This window comes from Dermacentor silvarum, chromosome 1 (assembly GCF_013339745.2).
Source record: "Dermacentor silvarum isolate Dsil-2018 chromosome 1, BIME_Dsil_1.4, whole genome shotgun sequence".
NCBI lineage: Eukaryota > Metazoa > Arthropoda > Arachnida > Ixodida > Ixodidae > Dermacentor > Dermacentor silvarum.
The window spans coordinates 258,268,576-258,288,668 of record NC_051154.1 but is presented as its reverse complement, the minus strand read 5'-3'; the positions used below and the strand labels follow the sequence as shown (position 1 = coordinate 258,288,668).

Here is a 20,093-nt window from a genome sequence, read left to right as displayed (position 1 = left end):
TCAACCAGGTGACAGTGGTCATCACTGGCAGGATTTACACAGGCTCACCTCTTTGATGGGAGAGAGGCTGGGAAAGGAAGTGTTCCTTTGTAAATAATGCTGCAGGCATATTTTATTACTTTTACCAGTGGTTCGCTCACTTTGTTTCGAAGGCTGAGTTTTCCATTTTGCATGGTTATTATTTGTTTCATAAGGTATTTTAGACGTGTTACAGATACTGCCATGCTTGCATCACTTTCTGTACAAGTATTAGTATCTTTAAATTTAGTAATCCTTACTGAGCATGATGGCATATAATTAGTTGTATTTAGTTACTCAGAAAGTCATCATTACCATATGTATACTTTGTGCTTGTGCAAACGCCACAAACAGAAGTGAGATCTTTGTGAAACTTGACAAACCGTCAAGTCAGTGCCTTAGGATGGAGAAATACTTGTACATTTAAGTGTTGATGGAACACCCGACGTGAGCTGCTCTTATTGTTCTTCATTCCATTTCCTCCTCTATTTAGAAACTTCAAAAAGTGACTGGTGGACTCTCAAGGCTTGCAAGCCGAAAGATCAAGAGGGAGCAGGCTCCTAAGGTGCCTCTCAGCACCATGACATGCCAGGCAAGCCTTGAATGCATCTCTTTTACGGTGTACAGCATGAATCAAAGGACATCTTTTCCACTTTCTTAATTAAAGACTTGTGGTATTGATTAATCATATTATTATTATTTTACTTACTAGTAGACTAAGATTTGTGCATTGAACTTATCATCCTTTCTATCTTCACTGTTTGACCTCTTCATTTGTTTGTGCTTTTAAGGAGGTGGAAATGTGGACGCAAGTTCATGTTTCTATTGTACAAGAGCTCGTCGACATGCAGTTAAAGCGACATCAGCAGGTCAGTATGTTGTTAGTTTCACTTCTTGTGCTCTATGATTATTTAAATTCATAGTATCATCATATGTGAAAGGCAAAGACTGCAAAAACTTTTTTGTTTTCTTTATGACTTTTTGTCTAGCTGAAGTGATTAGTTCACGGTGATCACATCATGGAGGGTGGTGAGGCTAGTTGTTTAAAGCAAAATTTATTTATAAAAGGGCATATGGCCTGCAGCTGTCCCTTGTAGCTTCATCTGAACCCCCCCCCCCCCCCTTTTTTTTTTTTCCACTTGCATAAAGTGAGGTTTTTGAGACTTCCACAAAGAAAGGTTTTTGAGATAGTGTGGTTATGTATAGGCAGATGCTTGCCTACTGCTTTAATTGCATGATAAATCTTTGGACTCGGGATCCTCACTTTTGTGTCATTTAAATCCTGAACCTAGTCAATCATGGGTTGAAAGCCTGTTTTTTATTGTGTGTCTGTGTGTGTGTGCATTTTGTAATGCAGAGTCAGCAGCATCTTCTGAAGGATGTCTTTGAGGACTGGCTGCAGACTGAGTCGGAGCTGACTCAGGAGCGGGGTCTGTGGGGCCCAGTAGAGGGATCTCCTTTGGACAAATGGATGCTTGACATGACCGAAGGTATTGCTGCATCGAGCCACTAGTACTTATCTGTAGGCTCTCGTTCACCTTCGTGGCGCCATGATTTTGTTACTGCTGTTATTGTTTGCATAGGCAGTGGGAAAGGCTTTGTGTGGTGTGTATGTACACCAGTCCTTGTGCAACAGCAGCGTGTGAGGAAGCATGTGCACATCCAGGCAGCTGCCCAAGCAACTTGATTCTGAATTTCTGCCAGCTAGCTCTTTGCACTAAGCAGAGCTCACTGCCTATAGGCGTAGAGTCTTCCTGTTAAAATGTGTGAATCTGGGTCGGGACCATGGGACACTTCAATTAAAGCAATTTCGTGTTGTTTAACAAGGGTTTGCTGTAAATTAGTGCAACAAAAGGATGAGCACAATAGAGGAGATGGAACATGAGTGTCTCTGTGGTGCACTAAGCATGGTCACAACAACGAGCGCGTCACCAACAGGCATTTAAAAAGTCGTACTGTGCCAAGTGCAACTAAAGAGTCTCACCTGATACATGAGCTGCCATTCTTTCTGATTAAAATAAATGGTTTATCTTCAGCCTTGAGTATCCTAGAGTATCCTAGAATGAGTAACCAAGAATATCCATCCCCAAGAAGCATGCATGCTTCAGATTCATAATCAGTAACATGGGCTGGTAAATTTCTGCCCTTGTCTTCCTCGTATCTTACTTTTTGAGCACATTTCTTAAGATTCTTAGTCTGGCCTATGTACACTTCCTACAAGAGTATGAGACTCGTTGATACTCCGTTTAATCTGGTCATGTGCACTGCCCCCTCAAGTCATGGAAATGCAAATGTAACTGCCATGGAGCTTGGCAATAATGTACTCTGTGGATGGAGACACTCCGCTGTAGTTATACAGTGTGCCATTTCCATGTCCTGCAGGAAAGTGCTGTCGGTCCAGACTGATTGGTGTATCAGCAACCATCTTCAGGTACATGCTCAGAAAGCGAGAACGAGGTCATGCATTTTCTAACCTATGCTTGCTCAGATGCATGCTTGTGCATCTGAGGCACGTATCTTTAGTATGACTATTCTGTGTAGGAGGGCTAACTTAACTTGAAAGCTGGTGATGGAAGTATTTTTTTGTTTTTATAGCGATAGCTGTTTATACAGGGTGTTTCAGTTAACTTGAGCCAGTTTAAAAATATGCAAATGCCACATAGCTGGACAGAACAAAGGTAATGTTGTTTGCTGTTGCTTGGAGATACTCGGACTATTTCTTGCATTCTGCCTAATTAGATCATTCATAATTAATCAACTTCACAAATATTATAATTGGATGAAAAGTGTCAGTGAGAAAATTGTAGAGCAACATGAGAAATTCCCGATACAGCTTTCTGTTGCTCAATACGTGCTACATAAAAGTATTTTGCCGGCCGTGAAGGAAGCCTCGAATACACGCAAAATTGCCGCGGGACTGACCGCTCGAGGCACTTCGTGTGTATTCGCAGAAATCTTTCACGCTTGGAAAAACACTTTTATGTAGCACGTACTGAGCAACAGAAAGCTGTATCGGGAGTTTCTTATGGTGCTCTACAATTTTCTCATTGACACTTTTCATCTAATTATAATATTTGTGAAGTTGAATAATTAATCATGGCTAATTATGTAATTAGGCAGAATGCAAAAAATTGTCTGAGTATCCCAAGCGACAGCAAACAACATTACCTTGGTTCTGTCCAGCTACGTGGCATTTGCATATTTTTAAACTTTGGCCCAAGTTAACTGAAACACCCTGTATGTTTACTCCCTGAACCGTTCTGATGCCTCCTAGGGTCGATGATGACCACTGCAGGAATCCTGAAAAGCTTTGCGAGAAACTTATAAAAAAAAAAATCTGCATTTACCCCATAAGGATTCAAACTGCGAACCCATAGACTGCCAGTCAAAGATTTTTACCTCTCACCTACGGCGCTGACGCTTAGGCAGAGAAGAATGCTGCACTTGGAAAGCGCGCTGCTGCTGCTAGCTGCTATGATTAGCTGACAACCACTCTGCTTCTCCTCTTGCCTTCTGGATGGCACCAGTGTCAGCGCCTCCTTCATCATCTCATAACGCGCCATCGTGCCAGTTGCAGAGGGCTTCTTGATTAAGTTTTCTTCTCAAAAAGAAAATTGCTCACATGCATCCGTGTATCTTTACTTCTACCGATACCACATAAAACAGTGCAACACTTAGTGCTAAGTTATTGCCCATAATATTGTCCGAGCTATCGCGTCGCTGCTTCGCATTAGGGGCAAAACTGCAACTTTTTTTTTTTTTTTTTTTTTTTTTTTACCAGAAGGAATGGTAGCTCATGTATAGTGGTGAGGCTGTTTTGCTGCACTTGGCAGAGTATGGATATTTAAATGCCTGCTTGCTATGTGTTTATGTGGCTTTGTCGTACTAATGCTTGGTGTGTGCATGAGCGAGAGAGAAGAATAAGGGCAATCAAGGGGTTTGATTCCTTGTTGATTACAACCACACCAAATCAACAGACAATGAAGCCAAGGAAAGCATAAGGAAAATTAACTGTTTATTTAATTGAAATGTAGAAATGATAATGAAATGGGAATGGAAGTAGAAGAAAAATCTTGCCGCAGGCAGCCACGAGTGGTGGCACTGGCTGACACTCCCGTGGCTAGATCTAGTACACATACACAAATACCCCAAAAAAGTATACAGGACAAAGGCCACCACGGTAGCTCAATTGGTAGGGCATCGCACGCATAATGTGAAAGATATAGGCTCAGTTCTCACCTGCAGCAAATTGTTGCCACATGTCCAACATGCTGAATTAGCCATTTTCACAGTGTTTAGAGCAGTTGCAGTTTCATAGAAGCCCCAATTTCAGCCACTTGTTCAGAATTGAGCTCTTTCAGCAGCTGTTAGGCTTTGAAGACCGAGAAGACCTTTCTACTTGAATACCTACCAGGTCTTCAACACCAACCCAGGAAGATGCAGAAACGTTGAGCTGTACTTTATGGTGCACAATGTCAGATAATAAACAAACATGTGCCACCAGGAATGCGCATTCTACCTTTGCCTCACCAAGTAGAGGAACTGCTTCACTCCATGGCATGGGTGCCAGAAAGACTAACCTTTTTTTTATTTTGTGCTCAAAGAACAGTTGTGTGCTAAATGCATTTTTTTTTAGAAAAATGTTCTTGTAACATTTATTACTGAGAAGTATATTCTGAATTTCTTTTGGCATTTATTATTATGTAAATATTGTTACGGGGAGATTTACAGAAAAGGGTGTTTATTTACACTACGTACAAGGAGACTAAAAGTTGGACAGCAACAACAAAGATGGCGAACCACAGTTTCAATTCTTCCTCGTCTCGTCAGCTCTATGCTTCAGCATCTTCTTTGTCCGCCGGACAACTGGCTCATAACACTACCCTCTGGCGGCGAAAGCACCAACTCGGTGCAGGTGAACGAAGGCTACGTGAAAAAATAAAACTAGCACACGAGGTATTAAGGGGTGTCTGGGGCACGATAGGGCTTGAGACGGACAACGTGTACAATGTCCTTGAGGGGATGAGCAAAGCATGACGAAGGCAGTAGTGGAGCGATTTCATAAGTGACATCAGTCACTTGGCGGCACACGCGATATGGACCGGTGTACTGGAAGAACAGTTTTTCGGATAAGCTGACACGTCGTGCTGGGGACCACAGGAGAACGAGCGATCCAGGGACAAAGTGGGTGGTCCTTGGTGGCTTTTGTAGCGAGACTGCTGGTGGATTTGGGACTCGGAAAATAGAGTGCGAGCAACTTGACGTGCATGGTCGGCACATGCAATAGTCTCTCGAGCATATTCAGTGGGTGGGCACCCAGAAGGCGGCACCGGGGTGTCCATGGGCAATGTAGGGTTTCGACCATATAAGAGAAAAAAGCGAATAACAAGCAGTCTCATGCCTGGAAGTGTTGTACGCGAATGTCACAAAGGGTAGTGTAGCGTCCAAGTCGTGGTGGTCGGCAGACAGATACATGGCCAACGTGTCGGTAAGTGTGCGGTTCAGGCGTTGTGTCAAGCCATTCGTCGGTGGATGGTAGGCTGTAGTCAGTTTATGTTGCGTCGCGCAGGATCTTAGAATGTCATCAATCACCCTTGACAGGAACTGTTTGCCGCGGTCAGTGAGCAGTTGCCGAGGAGCTCTGTGCTGGAGTATGACGTTATGCAGCAAGAAGTCTGCAACGTCGGTGGCACAGCCAGTGGGAAGTGCACGTATAATGGCAAACCGCGTCGCATAATCTGTGGCAACGGCGACCTACCTGTTCCCAGAAGCGGATAGGGGAAATGGACCAAGTAAATCGAGGCCGACACGGTGAAAAGGCTCGTACGGAATGTCCAGACGCTGAAGATGGCTTGCAGGTGGCAGAGTTGACTTTTTTCGGTGCTGACATAGGTCACAAAGGTCACTGAGCGGGACATCCCAGGCCAATAGAAATGACGGCATGCGCAGTCGTATGTGCGTGACACGCCAAGATGTCCCGTCGTTGGTGCGTCGTGAAGCTGCGCCAGGACAGTGGAACGGAGGTGAGCCGGAATGACTAACAAGAGGTCAGGACCGTCGGGGAGTAATCTGCGACGATATAACGTATCATTTTGAAGTACAAAGAGGCAGAGGGAAGGATCAGGAGCGTGTGAGTGCAAATTTTCGATGATCTTGCGTAGAGATGCGTCAAGGCGTTGTTCGGCAGCGATGTTGAAGAGTTGAGAGATGGAAAGAACACACGGGCTGGAGTCGCTCAGGGCAGCGTCCGGTGGATCTATGGGGTATCTGGAGAGGCAGTCAGGCATCTTGGTGCAAGCGGCCAGACTTGTAAACGACAGTATACGAGTATTCTTGAAGTCGCAGTGCCCAACGACCAAGGCGACCAGTGGGATCTGTGAAAGAAGACAGCCAGCATAGAGCATGGTGGTCAGTAATGACGGTGAAGGGTCGGCCGTAGAGGTAAGAGCGAAACTTGGCAATGGCCCAAACTAGAGCGAGACACTCTCTCTCTGTGATTGAATAGTTTTACTCAGCTGAGGAAAGAAGGGAACTGGCGTAAGCAATAACGCAGTCCTGACCATGCTGGCTTTAGGCTAGAACTGCGCTGATTCCATGGCCACTGGCGTCGGTATGGATTTCTGTGGGCGCAGATTTGTCGAAGTGAGCCAACACTGGGGGTGAAGTCAGTATTCCAATCAGCTGTGAGATGGCGGATGCTTGTGCAGGACCCCAAGAAAACGTCGCGTCTTTCTTAAGAAGGCAGGTGAGGGGCCGTGCTAGTGCTGCAAAATCTTTCACAAACTGCCAAAAATAAGAATACATACCTAAAAAGGAATGGACGTCCTGAGTAGAGCGAGGTGTCAGAAAGTTGGCAACGGCGCTAACTTTGGCAGGGTCAGGCCGTATACCTGTAGCATCGACAAGATGGCCAAGTACAGTGATCTCGCGGCGACCGAAACGGCATTTGGCAGAGTTAAGTTGAAGACCTGCATTGCGAAGGATGCGCAGAATAGCCGAGAGTCTACTTAGATGACTGGAGAACGTCGGAAAGAAAACGACGACGTCATCGAGATAGCACAGGCAAGTCAACCACTTGAAACCACGAAGAAGGGAGTCCATCATTCCTTCGAATGTTGCAGGGCATTGCGCAAGCCAAATGGCATAACTTTGAACTGGTAGAGCCCATCGGGTGTTATAAAGATGGTCTTCTCCCTGTATTTTTCGTCAAAGGCGATTTGCCAATAGCCGGACCGAAGGTCTATAGAAGAAAAGTACTGTGCGCCATGCAACGAGTCGAGGGCATCGTCAATTTGCGGCAGAGGGTACACGTCCTTCTTAGTAATCTTGTTTCGATGGCGATAGTCGACGCAGAACCGCCAGGTGTTGTCTTTTTTTCTGACAAGCACCACAGATGACGCCCAAGGACTCGTAGATGGTTCGATGATGTCCTTTGTAAGCATTTTCTCGACTTCCGTTTGAATTACGTGGCGTTCAGTCGCAGACACTCGGTATGGACGCCTATGGATGGGACTGGCATTGCCGGTGTCAATGCAATGAGTCACAACTTTTGTCTAGCTGAGATGGGGCGAAGCAAAATCGAAAACATCGCTGTAAGCGGCTAGTAAGCGACAAGGTCGTCAGACTGAGCAGCCGAAAAGTCTGGAGCGATCATGGCGTCAAAATGTGCATCAAATGACATAGTACTGCTGTCAGGGCTTCCTGAAGACGGGGGCGCATCGATAGTAAGGGCCAGAGGGTCGTGTGCGTCTAAAGGCGCTATGCTTCCTAGCGTGATACCTTCGGGAAGAAACTGTGGAGTGCGTCCAAAGTTCAGAATAGGGATACATGCCCGGTTCGCAGAAACAGTCACAACGGAGTGAGGGAGGGCTACATGCCTTGTTAAAATAGCGTCTAGGGAAGGAGAGATGACGTAGTTGCCGTCACAAATGGCAGAATCTGAGGTCAGTGTGACATACGTCGCGGCAGCTGGTCGAAGGCGAACAAACGCGGCGGTGACTCGGTGGAGAGATCGGGTACAGAAGGAAGTTCCAACTGGAGAAGGGCAGAAGAGCAGTCGATGAGGGCAGAATGGGTACTCAGGAAGTCGTGGCCGAGGATGACTTCTTGTGGACACTGGTGCAGGACAGCGAATAGAACTGAGGTCTGGTGGCTGGCGAAGCCCACACGTGCAGTGCACATGCCAACGACGCAAGATGTACCGCCGTCGGCTACACGAACGACAGGCGATGCCGCGGACGTCAGAACCTTGCGGAGACGACGAGAAAGCCGAGCGCTCATAACCGATCATTGTGCCCCCATGCCTATGAGCGCCGAAACAGGCACGCCATCCACTTCTATGTCCAAAAGGTTTTGTCGGGTGGTCAGGATTAACAGAGGATTTCCAGGTCGGTTGGTCAATGCAGCATCACTTCCGGGAGCTGCACCGGTCAGTTTTCCGAAGAGGGACGGTGAGGGTATGGCGACGGTGAGTGACGGGCAATCGGAGAGCAAGAATGCCAGTTCTGTGGGGACGGCAAGCGGCGGTTGTAGCGTGAAGCCGGAGCAGCAACATCACAGTGTGGCAGGCCATTGCGGGCGGTAAGCGTACGCGGGACGAGGAGACGAAATCCGACAACAACGACAATGGCAGGAAATATGACCTACTCCATTGCAATTAAAGCATATTGGCTTGTCGTCTTGTGTTTGCCACTGGTTTGGGTCACAGTTTCCGAGGTAGGTCGATTGTGGGCATGGAGGTCGAAAGAAATTGCCGACCGTAGGGCTACTTACAGAACAGATTGGACAGATGCCTGCGTTTGCCAGCTCTTCACGTACGACAGCTTGAATCAGAGAAACTGCCGGGCGGGACTCGTCGTAAGAACATGCCGGGGGAACTGACAGAGATGCAGCCTCAATCTCACGCTGGACAAGAAGCAGCAAGTTTTCGGTGCCAGGCGGTTGGACGTCTTCGCACGATGAGCTAGTGGCAGTGTTAGGGAGCCGTTGTGTCTTATGCTTCTTCAGAGCGTCGGCACTCTCTTATAATGTCATCGACCATCAAGCAGTCCTTCTATACGAGTAAATTAAAGGTGTCGTCTGCGTTGCCTTTAAGAATGTGGCTGACTTTGTCAGCTTCGAGCATCTTGTCATCGACCCGCCGACAGAGTGCTAATACATCTTGAATGTACACAACGTACGATTCAGTATATGTTTGGGCCTGGCACGAAAGTTCCATCTTGGCGGCTCGCTGGCGCCCAACTGGCTTCCCAAAGAGTTCCTGCAGTTTTTGCTTGCAAGTGTCCCAACTGGTCGATTCCTCCTCGTGTGTTCAGAACCAAACACGGGCCGTTCCCTTGAGGTAATAAATGATGTTAGCCAGCATTATAGTCGGGTTCTACTGGTTGCTCTTGCTGGCGCGTTAGTATTTGATTAGCCAGTCTTCGACGTCCATGTTGTCAGTGCCCGAGAAGGTGCCAGAGTCCCAGAGTTGGGTCAAGACAATCGGTGCTGTGGTAGCCGAAGCCGAAGCAGAGGGCCTCTCAGTTGACATGGTCGAAGGGCCCACGAGATTTCCACTGCGAAGTTCCATGATGTGCTCGTGATGTACCCCGTAACTTCACCAAGATGTTACGGGGAGATGTACAAAAGAGGGGGTTTGTTTACACTATGTACAAGGAGACTAGAAGTTGGACAGCAACAACAAAGATGGCGAACCCCAGTTTCACTTCTTCCTCGTCTCATCGGCTATGCTTCAGCAGCTTCTTTGTCCGCCGGACAGCTTGCTCATAATATTTTTATTTTTTGTATCGACATGTCTGCATAGCGCAAAAGACGAGGACTGAAGGAAGAACACAACACAGGCGCTGACTTCAACTGATCTTTATTTGCGAAACCGCCAGAGCTATATACTTTACACGTGAGCAAAAGTAATGAAAAACTTTTGCATTATGTCACACATGAACCCCTATTGCGTCACAGCCAGATGCTTGATTTCGTTTTTGGTGAGGGCAATAGACGGCATGCTGATGCAAAGGTCACCCAGCTGCTCACTTGCGACTTGCCTTTGCCTTTACCAAAAACGAAATCAACTATCTGGCTGTGATGCAATAGGGGTTCATGTGTGACATAATGCGAAAGTTGTTTTATGTAGCTCTGGTGGTTTCACAAATAAAGACCAGTTGAAGTCAGCGCCTGTGTTGTGTCCTTCCTTCAGTCCGCATCTTTTGTGCTGTGCAGACATGTCGATATTCAATCACCAACTTGCCCAAGCTTCCACCTTATCAAGTTTTATTTTATGGTATTGTCTTTTTCAAGCTGCCACAAAAATGCAGGCTCCACAAACTTTTGTTAATTGTTTAATAAATATTTGTCTCGTGCACCCTATGTATTTGAAAATATTAATTAGTTTTGTACAACTTATAATGCTGCATTACCGTATTTTCCGTGTATAAGACGCGGGTTTTTTTTTCTGAATTTTTCGTCGGTGCGTCTTATGGAACGCACCGGTGCGACTTATGTATGTGCGACTTATGTTTTTTTTTGTTTTTTTCGGGAAAACTGCTGTAAAATCGGATTCGATGTTATGGGCACTCAAAGCGCGCCGGTTGATCTACTGCTACGGGTTCCGTGCGCGTCATTGAAGTACTGGGTTCTTCTCTTGATCGAGTTCCCAAGCGCCGTGCAAGAAGGACGGAGCAGCAACGCAAGCGGCAGCAGGCCGACCGCGAATCGACCGACCCAGAAGTCATTGCATCTGCAGATCACTCTCAAGATACGGCACGTGCCGCTGCGTAAACTACGCAGTTGCTACCAGAGTACAAGCCACCCCACCTTCTTCCCGCACTGCCTTCCCGCTTTTCTTCCTTGTGCGCGATTCGGCTGACCGTCGCATGCTTTCATTCGCACATACAGCATACGGCGCAGGGACGATGTTATCGCCCTTGGACTTTATACCAACATCGCGGCAACCACGACTGCAGAAATGCACCTGGAGTGTCCGTATCATTGCTATCGCAATTATATAGGACTAGCACCGAAACGCTTGCGCATAACCCACGTTCACAGAGTGAAACGTCATTTTTTTTAATCGCTTACCAAATGAACAGGTACATCTTATACAAAGGTGCGACTTATAGACCGGGAAATACGGTATATGCTAAAGTGTCGTCTATGTCAGCAAAAAAATTTATTTCCTTAGATCCCTGAAAAATTATAATTTTCTGTGGTAATAAAAGAGTTAATAGTAATTCTCTGGTTAATATGTATTCTGAAATTTTTATGGCAGACTATCAGAGATGGAATTATCCTGTGAAATAAAAATAAGCTGGTGTTTCAAAAACATTGATCTCCTATTGCTACAGAACTAAGTTCAAGTATGTTGAGGCTGGAATACACTTGCTCTTCCACTGCAAAATAATGCAAATGACTGAAGCATTGTGCAGAAGATATGCAGACCACAAGAGAGAGCCATATTCAAGCTGCCCTGCCAAGCAGTAGGACCATGCCCACACATATTCTGTAACCGTAAAAGGCACAATTCTCCATGTCTCGCTGCATCACAAAGCAAGTTGCTGGTGTGTAATGTCAGTGGCTGTGAAATCTTGATCTTAGCTAGTTGGTACACGACTCTTATTAGTTTTTGAACAGCCCTAGGAAGGCTGGATGCTCTAACGACTACAAGAAAAGAAATATAGCATGAATGAAACACAAAAATGCCTTTGGGAAATGTCCTGACTAAAACAAATTCCTTGTTGAAACATTGGCTTCACCCTGAGACATCCCTTGTTTGAGCATTGTTGAATAAAGATGCCTTTGTGTCTCCTGTCTCATAACGGTTCACGCCATAGCATTGTTCACATATTAATCAAGTTAGTGCCTGACAAACCCGCCGTGGTTGCTCAGTGGCTATGGTGTTGGGCTGCTGAGCACGAGGTCGCGGGATCGAATCCCGGCCACGGCGGCCGCATTTCGATGGGGGCGAAATGCGAAAACACCCGTGTACTTATATTTAGGTGCACGTTAAAGAACCCCAGGTGGTCCAAATTTCCGGAGTCCCCCACTACGGCGTGCCTCATAATCAGAACTGGTTTTGGCACGTAAAACCCCATAATTTAATTTTTTTAGTGCCTGACTGAACTGATGACAAGAGCTGTGAAATGGTGTGTTGTGGATGAGCGAAGTAATTTATTGCACGTGCCTGCTGGGTTTGAGAGAGAACATTTTGTGTGCACAAGGACAACTACATGGACAAGCAAGCCATGTAGACATGAGGATCATGCTTTAAACTTTGAGGCTTCTGTTAGGTTTTGCTTTCTCTTCTCCGCAAGCCTTCTAAGTGAGAGTAACACACTCTTCACACTTCCCCTCGTGTATTTTTAGTGTTTGGAAACACTTTAGTCCTTGGTATTTACTATGCAGTAGGCTCATTCCTTGAAAAACACTTTTTCTGCAGCTGGCCCATGTCGTATGCGCAAGAAGATGGTGAAGAATGACCTGTTCTATCTGCACTACCCATATAGACCTGATGTGGAAGGAGGGGAGAATGTGAGTAACATGTACTTAAATTCTCCGCTAATCTCAGCTTTTGTTGTGAAACAGGCATCACTTTGTATTGTTTGCCAAATTTTTTTAGCATAAATGAGTGGTCACCTCACTGAAATACAGTATATTAAGTATGATTTACTTCAAAAAAATCTTGATTCCTGAAGCTAATGTAGAGTGTACAGTCTCCAGCCTGCATCACATTGTTGGTGATCACAGAAACTCTTTTCTCTAGCGTCCTCATTGTCTCTTTCTTCTCCAGTACTCTCATTAGAGGATGTTTGCTGGTTGTCTGAAGACAGAATGTATTCCTTGTCAGCACTTACTTTATGTTCATATCCACTAAACTGGTGCGAGTTTTTTTTTTTTTTTTTCCATAAAATGCACGAAGAAAACATTGTCATCCTCACAGTACTTTGGGCCATGAAAACCATGTACAAATTCCTTCAAAAGTGCTGCCTTTGTATGCAGATGCTTTGAGGTGCTGTTATCAATAGTTAAAACATTTCCTGAAAGATGTCGCAACAAACACAAAGAAAAGAACCAGTGCACACAAGTGTGCAATGTGTCAGGTGCTTCCTGACATCTAACTGAAACTGATATTTATCGTGTGTTGGGAGAGGCCAGACACATGACTGCTAAGGTTTAAGCCCATAATAAATGTTTATACCCCATCTCAGTCGAAATATAATAGAAGTTTTGTGAACAAGCAAGTATATTTGCTCAAAACTTTTACTAGAACTAAACAGTCAGTGCTTATTGTGTGAATACTACTGGTACGACTGCTGCAGTGCCAGGTGTACACTTTACAACAGATGTTAAATCTCCAGGTGTTTTCTGATTCATTCTTTACATAACCTGTATTTTTATATTAATTTGTAACATGTATGCTTGTTTATTGTGATTTCTTTGCACATTTATGTCTCCTTTTTTCACAGCTTGCTTGTAAGCCAAATCTTGACTTTTCTACTTCCTTGTTTATAATGCAACTTTATGCACTTTCCACATTATTGCTTTCTTGCAATTGCTTAAAGTAACTCTTTCAAACGTGCATCAACCAAATAATTTTCTTCAGCTGTAAACTTTTTAAGAAACCCTGAGGGGTTTCCTTTTGGGAAACTGCTATGGGTCTTCGTGTAACATTACACTGCAGTCCAAGTAATGGCATCCCTTTTTTAAATTTCTATGCAGTAAACTATGGTCACCAACTATTCAGACATGAAGGGGACTGCAGAAGTGTTAAAGTAATTCTACACTCTGAAGGAAAAAAGAATTCTACGATAAAATAAAAGAAAACAATTCCATTGCTCTTTACAATGCTGATAGTAAGGAAGGCTTGTTAATACAAGGGTCGTTTGATAAGTGTGGTAAAATGCATTTAAAGATACCATGTTTACCGAAAACATATTTTATTTTTCAAAATTTTTCAACATAGTTCCCTTCCAGCTCCACACACTTCTTCCAGTCATGCTCCAATTTTTTTATCCCCTCAGAAAAAAAAGGATGGCACGGGGCCCTTGAAGTAGTCATTTACCACTGAGATAGCCTCTTCATCTGAAGAAAATTTCTTTCCACCCAGCCAAATCTTCAGCTTTGGAAAGAGGAAAAAAGTCACATGGGGCCAAATCCGGAGAATGGGATGGATTAAGCACAACCTCGAAGCCTAACTCGTGCAATTTGGACATTGCAACAAGCGATCTGTTGGGCGGAGCATTGTCTTGGTAAAAGTAGAGTTTTTTTCCGTGCTAACCCAGGTCGTTTAGTGCGCAGTTCTTTTTTTCAGTGATCTAGGAGTGTTGCATATTATGGTCCTGTTATCGTTTTGCTATTTTGTAAGTACTCTACAAAGATTATTCCTCGTGAATCCCAAAAGACAGCTGCCATCTGCCTTAAAGGCTGAACAGTCTTTGCCTTTTTTGGAGCATCTTCATCAAGTCCATTCCATTGCTTTGACTGCTGTTTAGACTCTGGAGTGTAATGATGTATCCACGTCTCGTTAACTGTCATAAATCGACGCCAAAAGTCCTGCGGATTGCATTCAAGCATCGATAAACACTGCTTTGAGATGTCTGCCCTCATGCGCCTTTGGTCGATCGTCAGCAGTCGCGGCACCCAACGTGCGCAGACCTTCTTCATCTGCAATTTCTCATGAATATTGTGAACTCTCTCTGCCGAGGTGCCTACAATTTCAGCTATCTCACATACCTTCACTCGGCGGTCTTCCATGACAATTCCATGAATTTTCGATACCATTTCTGGTGTGGTGACCTCCACTGGACGCACAGGTCGTGCTTCATCTTGCGTCGAAGTTCGGCCACGTTTCAATTCATTTGTTCAGTAGTAAATGGTCTTCCGTGATGGTGCAGAGTCTCAATGAACTTTGCTCAACTCGGCTTTAATTTGGGCAGCCGTCCAGTGTTTTAAATAAGAAATGTTTGATCACTGCTCGAAATTCACATGTTTCCATTTTGGTGGGAATCACCAGACAGCTCAGTGCCAGTGGCTGTCGGAAGCTTACTAACTGTTGGTACCAGCGTAAACAAGTTCTGCCGTCATATGAAGGGTGCTTCTCGCGCGCTATCTAGAAGAAAACAAAATTGTAGCGCCATCTCTTGTATTTTTACCATACTTATCAAACGACCCTCGTAGAATTTGTCCTTGTCGTGCACCTCATAATAATGTGTGCATCCAATTTCTAAACAATCGTAGCTTTCCATGTTCACTCGACATGTAGTGCATGTACAGTGCTCAAGAATTAAAATATGTGCGAGCAGCTACGAACAGCAACGAATTCCTTTTATGCGTAATTACATGGAAGTGCGAGATGTAATTGCTCTGTAGCCAGTTTCTAAGCATGGAGTAGTACCAAGGGTATGTTTTGGAATCTGAATTAAGCTGCTGTTACAAATGCATTGGAGTAGTTTCCAACTTGTTCTAGTTTAAATTTTTTAGCACTGCACATCATGTGTCGTCGCTGGTGGGTTTTGAAGTTTTCTGCATACATGCTAGCTTTCCCTGTTCTGCCCTGTAAGTGCACATGGAAACTTTAGTGAATGTTAGCCATTTATGGTTGTCGTCTTTTGATCAGCCATGGACCAGCATGCCACAACTCATACAGTTGTTCAAATCAGCTACCATCAACCAAGCATACACACATTGTCTCAAGCTTGCCACCTGGTAACTACTGCAGCGCCAAAAGTGTTGACTGGGGACAGTTGGTGTACTCACCCTCCTTGCAAAAATGTTTATTTGTTAAAATGTAGGGTAACATCTATGTAAAACATCTGTAAACCAAAGTGTGGAATGCAGCCCATATACTGAGTCAAGTTGGAATTTCCATGTGTGTTCACTCTTAGATTGGCCACTTTTAACTTCCTTCATGGCTATATCAACCTTGCTATTTCATTAGACAAGTTTGGGGCAAAGTCAGGTGTGATCTCACCACCACTAGCCTTGGCATACAAGTGCCACTCTGAAAGCAAAGTATAATCACCTTGCCAATGGAGGCAAGGGCATAGGTGGTTTACTTAAGTAGCATCAACTTCATTCACCGCCACAATATTTGTGACATGTGCATGTAGATCACTGCTGACCACCTCCAAAAACTTTAGCAATACATACATCGTATGGTATTTTAAATTTCATTCGCTGTTGTACATTATTTCTCTGGATAATGTAGTGGTGTCGTGGAATACTCAGAATGCTGACCATGTTTGAAAAAAATTATATAATTTGAAAAATTAGTTGGCGAATGTGTGCACATAAAGTTTAAGTGGTAATTCTTTTATGCAATCTTGGAGCTAATGACGGCACTGTTTTAAGCAGCTTCATTTCACTGAAGCTTGGTACTTGCAGTAGTGTCTAAATACTGAGAACACAAAATCGTTTGACTGGTATTTTGTGTGGATTTTTTTCTTTTTCATCTATATGACAGCGTGCCTTGAAGTACAAGGTTGCCACGAGCTTCGATAGCAAGGAATACTACAAGCATTGCCGGCCAGACAGCCTTGTGGAGCATGACACTTTCTCCCCAGATGTCATTTCTATCACCTCTGATGATTGGCCTCAGGAAGGGGACAGCACTGAGGAGCGAGAAATTGGTTTGTTCTAGTGTAACTTTCTCAGTGCATGCTTGACAGTTCAGGGGCTTGTGAATGTTATTTTCCTTTTACCTGTTGCTAGCATCAGGCGCATGTGCCTTAGAGTAGAATTCATGTGGGATGACAGTATCTTCATTTGGTTCACAGTGCTATGAGGGACTCGCGTAAAGCACACCACCTGTGATGCTGTTCACTGACTTAGCCATCTTTTTACTTGACAGATGCATACTTTATGTTGGCCTATGGAGAAATCAAGTTATGCCTGCTTCTGGTGCTTTTGATGTTGCTCCTGCTACATAGCAGAATGGGATGCTTGAGATGTTTAGAACAAAGGGAAGGTCTTTGCCAGTGCTAACTTCATTAGGATATATTTGCTGTTGGCTAAGTCTTCTGTGGGAATACATAGTATGTCTATAGGCGGCCCCTCCACCACTTTCTCATCACTGGCTGGAGAGCTGTCCCTCCAGGCCAGATAGATGCCCACACTGTTTATTGCATACAGATATTGTTGTCATATCGCAACAACAGGCTCCACTAATATGTGAAAAATGTCATATAGGTGATGGAGGCAAGAAAACACACTAAAAAAATTATAAGAAATAATATCAGTAGCAATAGCACCGCACTGTGGCAGTTACTGCTCTGTACCTCTTTAAAGGTTGCCTCTCACGCTGCATTTGAAAATCTTTGTTTATAAAAAAAAAAGAGAGAAAGAAAAAAGGGGGGGGGGGGGGGGAGAACTTAGTGTGTTTCACCTCTTGGCTTACTTTAGAAAAACAACCATACCTAAAAGTCAGACACACAGCACCTCTCAACCCTTGGCCATTGAATATTCTTTCTATTTTCTAACAGTTTCTTTCTTGTTTCTCACCTCCATCCTTCTCTGTTTTTGAGATCATCCACTGTCACATCCCATTACTATAGTAGTTCTCCCTGCATCATTCATTCTTTTTTTATTCTTGTACACTTTTCTAACCGCAGCAAACAGCTCAGTCAGACATTTCTTCTTTCTCTATTGGTCCTTTGCTTTGTTCAGATTACTCATATATTTACTTTGTATGTTGTTCATTATTAGTGCAGTATGGTTGTTCACTTTTAGGCAGCTCAATCACCTTATACTTTCAGGTTTCCATAATGTTCTGTGTGTTGTATTTTCAATTATCCTGTACTGGCTGTCTCCTTATACTTGTTCCTGCTATTGTGGATGTCTTCAAAAGCAATGTGCCACGACATAATCCAGAAATCAATCTTTTTGAAATTTCACTTGTTTTTGTGTCTCTTTAAGGGGCCATGACACTAAATTTTCTAGCTTTAATTATATATTGCATGTTAAACTATACGCATCTCACAGCAAGCTGGCAAAATCTTAATGCAGTCAATTGAGTAGAAAACTTCTTTTTGAAAAGTTTTTTTATGTTGCAGTATAACCATACAGAAGTCTGGCAACACTGATGGGCGACAAAGTCAAGTGTGTTCTGCCTGGTCAATGTGTGTGGTATATGCCTGGTTTTGTTTTTGTATGTACAGTGGAGTGCAAAATTTTAGAGACCACGGGAGCGGCGACTAAACTGCATCGCTGCGCCTTCTGACGGCTGCACGCCTAAGTTCGAGAGCGCAAAAAGCGCACGCGCGTCCTTTTTTACCTGCCGGCCTGCTGCTCATTCGGTCGCTTCAACCGCGCATGCACTGGAACGCGGGCAAGAGCGCAAGGTGCCACTTCTGCAGTCGCAGTGGACTCACCTGGGTGATGATATCGTCATATCATGACGAAAACACTTCATTTGTACTGGCAGCGCTGGGAGCGCGCCACCCTCTGCGCCTTGCTTCTAGACGTTCCGCGGCGCGGAACACGTGCTTTGCGTCACTTTTTTTGAAAATCGAATTATGTGATAAGGTCCAGAAGCAGCGATGTCTTTTGCGCTCTTCTATTCCACGGCGACTGCAGAAGTGGCACCTTGCGCTCTCTCCCGCATTCCGGTGCGCGCATGGTTGAAGCGACCGAACGAGCAGGCTGGCAGATAAAAAGGACACACGTGCGCAGTACGCGCTCTTGAACTTAGGCGTGCAGCCGTCAGAAGGCGCAGCGATGCAGTTTAGTCGCCGCTCCCGTGGTCTCTAAAATTTTGTACTCGACTGTACATCTGGGCCATCAGCCCGAGATTCATTCCCATAGCAGTGGGCATGCATCCTCTAATTATGGCACGCACATGGTTTTTGGAATGTTTTAGAGCAGACGACACAACGGTGGCACAGCACTTCTTGATGTCACACAAGCCATGCCAAAATGGCGTTTGTCATCTGTGGCAGGGGCTTCGAAGTAGCGATTTCAAATTGAAATTTCAGGTTAAGATGTGCCATGAGAGTCCAGTTTTTGGTGTATAACCATATTGGCCTCTCTACTCTCACAGTTACAGTGATAGACTGAGGATAGTTAAACGACGATGTTCTTGTATTGTTTAACAGTGGAGCTGTTTAAGGTCGAGGTTGATCCCTACGGAGCAATGGTGTTCACAGTTTCGGGCAAAGTGGAGAGAGTGTGAAATGAGGAGAGAAGGTGCAGAGAGCTAGAGAAATAATAAATTAAATAAACTTTCTTGGCGAGGCGGGATTCGAACCTGGGTACCCATGGTCCGAAGGCTAGCGTCATAACCACTAGGCTATACACCCACGCTTGCAGAACATGCATTTATGGGAACCATATGATTGTGTTGTACTGACGATTGTAACACAACTTCCTATGGGCAAGAGAAAGAGAAAATGAGAGCAAGAGAGAGAGACAGAGAAAGAGAGAGAGGCGGGATTTTAACCCGGGTACTCACGGTCCGAAGGCGATCGTCATACCCATTACACTATACGCTTGCAGAGCTCCACTGTTTCATCAGATTTCACAAGCGTGCAACTGGCTTAATTTTTTCATTTTTTTTTTCTACGTTCTCTTCCACTGTTCCCTCGTACATTTTGCCATTTGTAAATTGAAACATCAGTTGTCTGGGAGCACTCGTATCAATGATCATGTTGTTTGTTCTTTCGGTGGCCTTTTGAGAAGTGGTAAAAATGAGTTTACCACATATTGCTATGAGTGCTGTTGCAGCAGTTCTTGTTGCCAGAATCATGATGTAGTGCTCACAGACATAAAATGGTGCGTGCAGCGGGAGAGTACAACACACATGTGCTCCTGCATGAGCAACTGCTTGTCCCGACATGTGCCATCCTTCCACTTGACAGCATATGGACAGCTAGTAAAAGCGCTGTCGCCAGCACAGGGTGCCTATAAAGCTGTAATATACAGCGGTAATTCCTTTATAACCGCACACAAAAGAAAATCTAAAGGATTTTGTTTAGTTCATGATAGGTGCATCAGTCCTGGTTACATTTTGCGTGAACTAGCAAAATGTTTCATGCTATGCCGAGCATGGAAGAATGCACCAGAAAGACGGTGAAGACGACGATCTG

General features: G+C 44.6%; 1 protein-coding gene across 1 annotated transcript in view; it reads left to right on the top strand.

The window, feature by feature from the left end:
• Window positions 1-20,093, top strand: part of LOC119437087 (WD repeat and FYVE domain-containing protein 3) — a 235,089-nt gene that overhangs the window by 140,983 nt on the left and 74,013 nt on the right. The window contains exons 43-47 of the mRNA XM_037704162.2: window positions 512-610; window positions 810-887; window positions 1,376-1,508; window positions 12,452-12,543; window positions 16,475-16,640. Coding sequence (XP_037560090.1) covers window positions 512-610; window positions 810-887; window positions 1,376-1,508; window positions 12,452-12,543; window positions 16,475-16,640 — 568 coding nt within the window. The remainder of the gene's footprint in view (window positions 1-511; window positions 611-809; window positions 888-1,375; window positions 1,509-12,451; window positions 12,544-16,474; window positions 16,641-20,093) is intronic.